Source organism: Physeter macrocephalus, chromosome 20 (assembly GCF_002837175.3).
Source record: "Physeter macrocephalus isolate SW-GA chromosome 20, ASM283717v5, whole genome shotgun sequence".
Lineage (NCBI taxonomy): Eukaryota > Metazoa > Chordata > Mammalia > Artiodactyla > Physeteridae > Physeter > Physeter macrocephalus.
The window spans coordinates 52,848,026-52,858,423 of record NC_041233.1 but is presented as its reverse complement, the minus strand read 5'-3'; the positions used below and the strand labels follow the sequence as shown (position 1 = coordinate 52,858,423).

At 47.9% G+C, this 10,398-nt stretch overlaps 1 protein-coding gene across 45 annotated transcripts in view; it reads left to right on the top strand.

The window, feature by feature from the left end:
- Positions 1 to 10,398, top strand: part of SORBS1 (sorbin and SH3 domain containing 1) — a 221,161-nt gene that overhangs the window by 97,638 nt on the left and 113,125 nt on the right. For 7 of the 45 annotated variants that reach the window (XM_055081464.1, XM_055081459.1, XM_055081462.1 and 4 more), the window contains exons 1-3: positions 1,017 to 1,873; positions 2,604 to 2,648; positions 7,800 to 7,868. In XM_055081464.1, the coding sequence (XP_054937439.1) occupies positions 1,828 to 1,873; positions 2,604 to 2,648; positions 7,800 to 7,868 (160 nt within the window). In that variant the 5' untranslated portion in view covers positions 1,017 to 1,827. Of the gene's footprint in view, positions 1 to 1,006; positions 1,874 to 2,603; positions 2,649 to 7,799; positions 7,869 to 10,398 lie in introns of those variants that run through there. The other 38 variants (XM_055081458.1, XM_055081454.1, XM_055081469.1 and 35 more) reach the window with 14 other exon arrangements.

Below are 10,398 nucleotides of genomic sequence, written 5' to 3'. Positions count from 1 at the left end.
TATGTATACATATAGCTGGTTCACTTTGTTATACAGCAGAAACTAACACACCATTGTAAAGCAATTATACTCCAGTAAAGATGTTAAAAAAAAATAACTTCAGTGTTGAAAACATTTCTACAGTCGTGCTTTAAAAGTTAAATAAATAAAACCTTAGCATAATTATTTAAATGATTTAAAAAATAAAACATTTGGATGCTATCCTGACATCTGTTTTGGCCCTGGGAGGCAAACGAAGGTATCATAAAACCAGGATTGGAAACCACCCGGGCATACGGAACACAGGGGGTTGTGTTCTTAACTGAAAGAACAAATGTTTCCACAGCTTAGAGAACAATCTGAGGGGCTGTTGAAGGTCACGGGTAGTCTCAGGTGTACTTGACAGTGACAGAGGCAAACTTACGGCTGATTTGGGCTGGAGAGACAGACTTAGAATGATTTCCTTTTTGCCCCTAGCTTCTTTTCAGTCAGTTCCAAGGACAGTGAACAAGACAACCACCCAGAAAGGAAACTGGTGCCTGACTTCAGCGTTAAAAAGGAGACTAAAGCGTGTCTCTTGGTGCAGACCCTTAGACCATATAATGACCTTAATACAGAATTCATAAACCGGGGAGTTGATATCCTCTACATCATTGCTTTTCACACTTGAAAGTACATAGGGACCAGCTGGGGATCTTGTTAAAATGCAGATTCTGATTCAGTTGGTGTAGGGTTGATTCTGCATTTCTCCATTTTTTAGTAAGTTCCCAGCTGCTGGTCTGCAGACCACATGTTAAATAGTAAGGTTCGGGGCTTCCCTGGTGGCGCAGTGGTTGGGAGTCCGCCTGCTGATGCAGGGGACACGGGTTCGTGCCCCGGTCCGGGAGGATCCCACATGCCGAGGAGCCCGTGAGCCATGGCCGCTGAGCCTGCATGTCCTGGAGCCTGTGCTCCGCGATGGGAGAGGCCACAGCAGTGAGAGGCCCGCGTACCGCAAAAAAAAAAAAAGAAAATAAAAAAAATAAATAAATAGTAAGGTTCTACAGCTCATGAAGACTTACTTTTCAGGTTGTCCTTCACATGTGTTTAGCTAGACCTTACTATTCAAAACATGTGCGAGACTTGTACCTTGAAAGCTACAAGACATTGCTGGGAGAAATTAAAGGGGACCTGCATAAAGGGAGGGAGTTCATTCTCACGAATTGGAAATTCAGTGTTGTTAAAATGTTAATTTCCCCCAGATTGATACATAGATTGAACACGAACCCATTCAAAATTCCAGCAGGCTTTTTTTGTTTTGGTGGAAACTGGTAAGATGACTCTAAACTTTTTATGAAAATGCAGAGGACCTGGAAGAACCAAAATAATTTTGATAAAGAATGAAGTTGGAAGACTCACACTACCCAATTTCAAGACTTACTATAAAGCTCTAATCATCAAGACAATGGATTAGATAAAGACAAATGGAACAAAGTCCAGAAATAGACCCACACATATATGGCCACTTGCTAAATTGTGTTATGCTAAGTGAGAGAAGCCAGGTACAGAAGATTACATACCATATGATACCATTTATGTAAGATTCTAGGACTTCCCTGGTGGTGCAGTGGTTAAGAGTCCGCCTGCCGATGCAGGGGACACGGGTTCGATCCCTAGCCTGGGAAGATCCCACATGCCACAGAACAACTAAGCCCATGCGCCTCTAGAGCCCAAGAGCCACAACTACTGAAGCCCACGTGCCTAGAGCCCGTGCTCCACAACAAGAGAAGCCACTGCAATGAGAAGCCGGCGCACCGCAACAAACAGTAGCCCCTGCTCGCTGCAACTAGAGAAAGCCCGTGTGCAGCAATGAAGACCCAACGCAGCCAAAAAAAAAAAAAAAGTTCTAGAAGAGGTAAAACTATAGTGACAGTAGCCAGTGGTTTTGGGGGACTTCAGATGGGACCATATTAAATGAGAGGGTTACTGTTTGCACATCAGTAAGTGGACTGCATTCCCACCTCAAGGCAGTAGAGTGTAGTTCCTAAGTGCCTGGGCTTTCAGGTCGGGCTGCCTGGGTTCCAGAACCAACTCTGCCACGTGGGCAGCAAGCTGTTCGTCTCTCTGTGCTTTGGTTTCCTCATCTGTGTAAACTAATACAATGCTAGTTCTTACCTTATAGGGTCCTTGTGAGGATCAAATGAATTAATATATTTAAAGCACCTAGAACATTTTTTTGAGCATAATAAGTTATATACAATCTTATTATTACTCTCCAATAATCAGTTTGTGTTGTGATCTTATCCCTCTGTCCTAAAACTTGGTTCTTTCCTTCACCCTCTCCTTGATCCACATGGACTCATGTAACTTGAGGTTCTTAATAGAATGTTATAGGTGGAAGGGATCTTGGATAGTATCTAAACCAAGTACGGCTGACAAAACGGAGGCCAAGGAGTTTGAGTTATGTGCCCAAGGTCAGGTTAGTACACAGCCAACCAAGAACCAGAAGCCTGGCCAAGTAACGCCTGGTCCCGCTCTGTTTTATCAAGGCTTATATACGGTGTTTGCATTTTTAATGTGAACCATAGGGATTTATCTTGAACCTGCCATTCATCAATTCCATTGTGGTGTTTGTTTTTCTGCAGAGCCCCAGTTACAGAAGACTTGTCCTACCACCACCATGAGCTCTGGTAAGTCATTTAAAACCCTGTCTCTCTCTTCCTGACAAATCCACAAAACTGGACTGTTTACCCAGATTTCCCTCTTACTCTGAAGGCCCCAACTGCATTTCATTTTTTATTTTTCGAGGCCTGGGTAAGCGCCAAAGCTTTGTCATAAATCGTCATCACAACCTTTATTATTAATGATTTATTGAGTACCTACCATATGTCAAGAACTATGCTATACACTTTACATTTACTGTGTCCTAATCTTCGTAACGGGCTCCCTTTCCCTCGATTTAACAACTTTATTGATATAATTGGCATACAGTAAACTGTGGATATTTTAAGTATATTATTTGATAAATGTTGACATATGTATACACCTCAGTGGCATTTCTTAATCTGAGTGACTGCGTCACAAGTAAACAGATTGACCATAATTGCCCCATGGTATGAGCTAATCCATCACTTCCTTTATCAGGGCAAAACCACCCTTTTGCTATGCCTTTGGTAGTAAAAATCAAGACCTACACAAATGGGCAGTTCTGAGTAGTTTTGGTTTAGAGCTGGGGTAGAAAGCCCGGGCTAGGGAAGACAAGGGAATAGGTAGGTACCTGCTCGTTGTGTAGCCAAGAGCTGTCAGCTTTCCAGCCCAGGATTCGGGGCAGAGAAGTTTCCATCTGGAGACTGAGGCCCACTTTAGCTACTGAGTGCACCCTGGAACCTCCCGAGACCTGCAGGCAGGGTGGGCGGGGGCGTGACCTAGTGGATGGCTCACTCGGGGGCCTCCTCATCCTGAGATATCTCCAGGGTGTTATCAGAGACCTCTGGAGGTTAAAAACAAGCCTTTCCGCTTATTTACATGCAGTGCCCTTTTAGCCAAATCCTGAACCTTGCCGGACAGTGTATGCTTATTAGGAGGAGGAGGGCCCAGGTGGATCAGCTCAGGGCCCCACACACTGAGTGTGCGGGCTTTGGCCTGTGGTGGATCCTTCTCCACTCTCCTCTGTAAGATGGACATCACGAAAGCACCACCTCATGGGGATTTTGAGGATTAAGTGAGGCAGTGCTTCCAAAGTACTGAGCACTGAGCCCAAGGCCTGTCCAGTGTCCCATCCGTGGGTTATCAGCTCAGGTTCCCTCCTTGCGAGGAGAGGGACTGGGCTTGTCCTTGACTCCATGGGTGCTTCTCCTATGCGTGAGGTGGCTTCGTCCCTTCTTTTCCCCTCCGGGTGGACACGGGCACTGCCAGGAGTCCCTGCTTTGCAACTCATTTTTTCTTCTCGCTTGGCTTTTTGTTTTTCCTATCATTCAAAATAGGCCAGGGTTTTTTTTGCTTTGTTTTGTTTTTTTTTCTTAGCTCTGCAGCCTAAAGTTTCTTGTTCTTCTAATATCAGGATTAGCCTAAACTGGCGTCACCACTCCTGGCATGAATAAGGGGGGAAGAAGTGGGCGGGGAGGGGCCGGTCAAGGGTGCAGAGATGCCTGTGGGACTTCTCCCCAAGTTCTCTCTCAGGCGTGACGCTGAAAGGAGGCATTTCCTAGGAGGAGTCCAAAAAATCTGGGCCCTTTGACCTGATAATCCCGCTCTTGGGAATGTCTGTCTTAATTCGAAGGAAACAAAGACACCCACATGAAGGTGGGGAATGAGTGGGTTCGTTATGTGTGTTTACTTGATGGGAGATTATGCCACTGATAACAGTGATCATCCCGAAGAAAGCAGCTATGTAGAAAACATTCGTTTTTAACCTTTGGTGGAAAGAGCAGCATGTCTGGGGTCACCTGGCTAGTGACTCCTGAGGCAACCCCAGGCCACCAGCACCGTGCTGCAGAGGTGTGAGTGTGAGGTGATGGAATTATTTTTCCAAATTTCTTAAAGTTTGGTTGTTTGATTAAGAAAAAAACACACACACAAAAGGAAAGGAAGGACGTGGGTCTGGGCCTTGTGGAAGCTCAGAGGCTGCTGGCACAGGGGAGGCCCAAAGCAAGGCCTGTAGTCCTAGGAAGGGGACGGTTAAGAGAAATTAGGGCAGGTGCATAGGGAAGGGATAGTCAGAAAAGATGGAGTGATGGAACGGGTGCTATTTCTTTTACTTGGATTTCTGGCTTTCTGCCAACACCCTCCCATCCATCCATCCCAGAAATGTAGGTGCAAAGGGGACTTTGGGAGAACTTACCTCTGTCTGTAGGTAGATTGGGGGCAGTGAACAGCATGGGCCCTATGGGGCTAGTGTTGGGAGGTCATGGCCGCTGTGGCGGGTTTAGGGAGCGGGCACAGGGGCAGTAGCCCTGCTCACATCTGGATCCAGGAGTGCCTGGGTTGGCCTGTCGGTGTAACTTATGTCAGGGAGGCTGATTGTTAAGAGCCCAGGTAGGGTGACCAAGTCTCAGCCAAATGAGCTACTGGGGTTGGGGGCTTTTGGGGAAATAGAGTATATATAAACCATTTTATATAGAATATATCTGATTTATATATAGGGAGTGTTCTAGACATGTAAACCATTTTTCATTTTAATAATAAAAAATGTTTATCCTAGCTGGGGACAAAGAAGATAAGCTGTGGGTGGGATGGACCAGACCAGACTTCAAATGCTTATTTAGTGATCTTAGAGCCTGGCATCCTTTCTGAGCTTCAAATTCCTTATCTATAAAATAAGAGTTCCTAACTTCTAGCTCCAGGGGCCTGGGTATTAAGAATAAAAATGAGGTGCTCATTATGAAATGCTGAGCATGGACCCTCAGATCCAGGTAAATAGAGGGCTTTAAAAACCCGTAGCTGTTTTATGATTATATTTGTGGCTTGGTTTGCTCTTGGCTGCAGGGGGCGTCACCCCAAGCACACTGATCACATGTCCCACCTGCTTGTCTTCTCTGGGCTGCTGCGGTCAGTTCTGGGAGGGGAAACTGGGTGGGGCTTAGGCTGCCGGTGGGCAGTAAGGGTCTCAGTGCCTGCAGCTGAGCAGAACTTTGAAAGGTCTCCACTGAGACACAGGAGGTGACATTCAAGGTGAACCTCAAGGTGTAGAGGATTTCCCCAAGCTAGGAAAGGGGGAGCGTGCATTTCTGGCTGAAGGCCTCGCAGGAACCAAGGCCTGAATGTCAGAAAGTATCTGATGTGCTGAAGGGGTTGTGAGGAGACCGTCATGGAGGGCAGGGGCAGGAGGGAACTGCAGCTGGAAAAGGGCTGGGACCTGTGGCTGAAGTGCCTGGAGTCTGGGATGAGTTGCCCAGGCTTTGTCCCTGGGTAGCTCCTGGTTGCTGGGGCTTGTTTGTTGGTTTGCTTTTAATCATCAGGAAGGTCAGTTTGTTCATTTGAATATAACCACTTATGCCAACATACAGGCCATCTCACTTACTAAAAAATGATATTCCTAATGTACATTTGGGGGAACTTGATTCCAAGTTCAATTTGTTTCCTCATGGAAATGGTAATATGTATGATTGACTTCCCAGACTAAACCCTGATATTTTTATTTTTCAAAATAGAAGTGAATTATTTGCAAAGCAGAAATAGAGACACAGACTCAGAGAACAAGTGTATGGATACCAAGGCGGAAGGGGGTGTGGGAGGAATTGGGAGATTGGGATTGACACATCTACACTATTGATACTATGTGTAAAAGAGACAACTAATGAGATTCCTCATGGAAATGGTAATATGTATGATTGACTTCCCAGACTAAACCCTGATATTTTTATTTTTCAAAATAGAAGTGAATTATTTGCAAAGCAGAAATAGAGACACAGACTCAGAGAACAAGTGTATGGATACCAAGGCGGAAGGGGGTGTGGGAGGAATTGGGAGATTGGGATTGACACATCTACACTATTGATACTATGTGTAAAAGAGACAACTAATGAGAACCTACTGTATAGCACAGGGAACTCTGCTTAATGCACTGTGGTGACCTAAATGGGCAGGAAATCCAAAAAAGAGGGGATATATGTATATGTATAGCTGATTCATTTTGCTGTAGAGTAGAAACTAACACGGCATTGTAAAGCAACTATACTCCAATAAAAATTAATTAAAAAAACAAAAACAAAAATAGGGACTTTCCTGGTGGTCCAGTGGGTAAGACTCTGCGCTCCCAACACAGGGGGCCCAGCTTTGATCCCTGGTCGGAGAACTAGATCCCTCATGCCACAACTAAAAAAGATCCCTCTTGCTGCAACGAAGACCCAGTGCAGCCAAAATAAATTTAAAAATATAATAATAGGGCTTCCCTGGTGGCGCAGTGGTTGAGAGTCCGCTTGCCGATGCAGAGGACACAGGTTCGTGCCCCGGTCTGGGAAGATCCCACATGCCGCGGAGCGGCTGGGCCCGTGAGCCACGGCCGCTGAGCCTGTGCATCCGGAGCCTGTGCTCCGCAATGGGAGAGGCCACAACAGTGAGAGGCCCGTGTACCACACACACACACAAAATATATATATATAATAATAATAATGTAATTTAAACATTAAAAACAAACAAAAAATAAAGTAGAAGTGAAATACAGTATATCTAAAGTGGAGGGTTTTAGAAAATCACGTTGCTTTGTCCTGTTTTGTTCTCTGTCCTGCTCCCTGGGGCTTTTTCAGCCAGATGGGGGTCTAGAGGGCGCTCTCTGGATACAGACTGAGGGCTGGGGTGGAGAAGGGCCAGGACGAAGGCCAGGGGAGCGGTCAGGGGGCCAGGTCATCGCTATAACCAGAGCGCAGGAGCCTCGGCTGGGGACCGTGGGCTGGGGGCGGGCCCGGCATGGCTTCCATGGCAGCGGCGGTGGGGTGGGGTGAAGGGAAGTGTCGCAGAGGCTGAGGTTTCTGTCCTGGCTGTCTGACAGCTCTCATCCGGGATGCACAGGGATGCGTTTGAGCGGCCTTGGAATGGTGGATACGCCTTTGTCAGGCAGGAGATGCCATTTTCAGGGAATTAAGGAGATTTTTTTTTTAAATGTCAGAAGTGAAGCCAAGCCAGGAAGCCAGAGAATTTACTGAGCTCACAACACACTTCCATCCCAAACAGCTTTTGCGTTCTCCCTGCCACAGAGCATTCTCGGAACTCAACTACGACGACCTGGGGCCCTTCTTCAGGCCTGAGAAAGCCCGCGGCACTTTGCACCAGGTGGGACTCAGGAAAGGGTGGCGACACATGATCACAAGCCTCGGGCTCTTTCTTTCTTTCTTTCTTTCTTTCAGAATGCGATGTTGGTGCTTCCAAAGCTGTGGTGAATGGTTTGGTACCGGGCAGCGATGGGCAAGACAAAGGTAAGGCTCTTGAAGGGAAACTTGGCATTTCTAGAAGGAGCAGGGCCCGGGCCACCTGCCTGGTGGGAACAGTCACTGGTCTAATTAGGCCGTGACCTGGAGACCTCTTCCTATGCTTTCTGAGAATCAGGAGTCTGAGGCTGCCGTTTCCCACTGTGAGGTGATGTCTTAAAAACTGTCCCTAGCTCGCAGGATGCTGTGAACCACAGACCCCAAATACATGGGCAGAGTCCTGGTGTGTATGTCATTTATCAGCCTGCGGTCTCTCTTACCCGGCGTTTCACCTTCACCTGTGATAAATAGTGACACATTCACCATCCTGACCCTGAGGCAAGAGCCTAAATTGCTGAAATAAATTATTTTGGTGACATTAGTTTCATGTGCATCCTCTCAGATTTTCAATTTTTAAAATTTTAAGACAAAAGATGTACGTGTGAAATGAATGATGGATAAGATGACCTTTGAGGTCCCATCTCTCATCCTGAACAGCCAGGCATCAGGCTTCCCATGTCACTTTGCAGTGTGAGGAAATAGGGGTTCGGGTCCTGGTCTGCTGCTCGTAAACAGAGACCTCTTGGGATGTCCTTCGTCTTTATGGCTATGAGTTTCCTTATCTAGAAAATGAGGGAATTTCATGATCTGCAGTATTTTTTCCTGCTTCAGGTTCAGGTTCCAGTGATTTCTATCAGTGCTCATCCCACAAGTCTTATGGTATCAAAGAGGGAGGGCAAAAGTCCTGTCATTGGGCATTTTAAGTCAAAATGCACCCTCCCTCAAAGAAAACGCTTGCAAAGTTTGACATATTTGGACTTCGTCTGTAATTACCATCTGGGTCAGCCAAGTATTCATTTTGAGACAAGGCAAAGTTTAAAGTGAGAAAGAACAGCCAGGAGGGAAGGTGTAGAGAGCAGGAGAGGTGGGGAGCCTGGGGCCGGTTGGTTGGGAGGTGTCCTGCTGTTGTCCTGTCTTCCGTGTCCTCTCCACGCCTGGCCACTCTTCTCCACGCCCGGTGTGAGGCTATATTCTCGGGGTCTTGGACAGCCTTGGCCGATTCGCTTAGGGAATGTTGAAGGGCGGTGCCTACAGAGGAGTGTTTAAGCATCTGATGAGGAGCACGGAGAGACGAGGGTGTCTGATGTTCACCATCAACCCCAGCCTTGTGACTTCATCGGCAGAAGAGACCTCAGAGGTGGGCGGGCAGGGTGGCCCGTGGAGTTGCGTTCCACTCGCTCCTTGGTAAGACCCACCTTTGGTTGGAAAGAGGAAGCAGATGCAACCTGGAGTCATCAGGGTGACCTGGGACGGTCACTAAACCAGGTGCCAGGACAGCTGGGCTCCAGTCTCGGCCTCTTCACTTGAGCACTGGATGACTCCGACCAGCTCTCTTGCTTCTTCCTCTGAAAATGGTAACAAAATCCTCCCACCCAATCTCCCAGGTGGCCATAAGGAGCAGTCAGCAGGATGGCTGTGAAAGCATGTTTGTATCTTGACACGTGCGGGATTGTTATTATCAACTCAGTTCTTGGCAGCTGTATGACTGCCATGGACCTTGTGAAATGGCAGCCTGATGGACTGGAAGGTGAACTACCCATCTCCGAGCTGCCTCCCTCCCTCCTGTCCCCTTGACAGGCTCGTCAGCATGATGCTGATGCAGCCGTGACAGTCTTGCTTCCCAAACAGCCCTACCCCCCAAGGTGTGATGTGGATCTGGGGCCATGAGAACTCCGGGGGTTGCGCAAGAGTGACATTGACACCATAGGCTTGTTGTGAGAAGGAGGGTTTGGGACTATGCCCACCATTGAGATTCCAGAATCTGGGTAGGCAGGGGGCCCAGGGAAGCCTGTGCATAGAGAAGCATGAGCATCCGGGACTTGAGGACAGCAGGCTTCACCCCCATCCCAGGCAGTATCCCAGCTCTCAAAGCTCAGCTGGTGTCAGCACCCTGGGCCTTGCGCTCGAGTGCTGCCCCGAGCCTTGAGCAGGCACTTGGACACTTGGCAACCTCTTGCCCAGGGAAGGGTGGGTTTAAATAGACCATCTGCTGCCCAACAGATGGGGCCTCTGATTTGCTCAGGGCCAGAGAGCTGGGTTGTCGGAACAGGCACAAGACCCCAGGAGTTACGATGCTGGAGAAGCGGCTGTGACGGCTGAAAGGACCAGGCAGCTCCCACATTTGTTCCCTGTCGTTCTTCCACTCCTCTGGAGTTACGGGAGCCATAACTCTCCTCCTCGGAGCCTCCCCCCGGCATAGACACTCTAGCCTTCTCCCAGGGGGCCCCTTGGACCCTGCTTGCTCTCCCCTTCCTCTGTTTGCCAGGCCATCTGCGTCTCTTTGTCTAGCAACTTCCTGGTGTGGCAGGCGGCACAGACAGTGATCAGCTGCATCTGGGGGACAGTCGTGGGAGGGTTCTGGTGACTTGGTACAGGACTCTAAAGAGCGAAAGCAGGTTATTTTAAGTTACTGCATCTACCGCTCTTCCTATTGTTCTTTTGGTGCGGGTGACTTCCTCCTATTGTCCCTGCCCGGTTC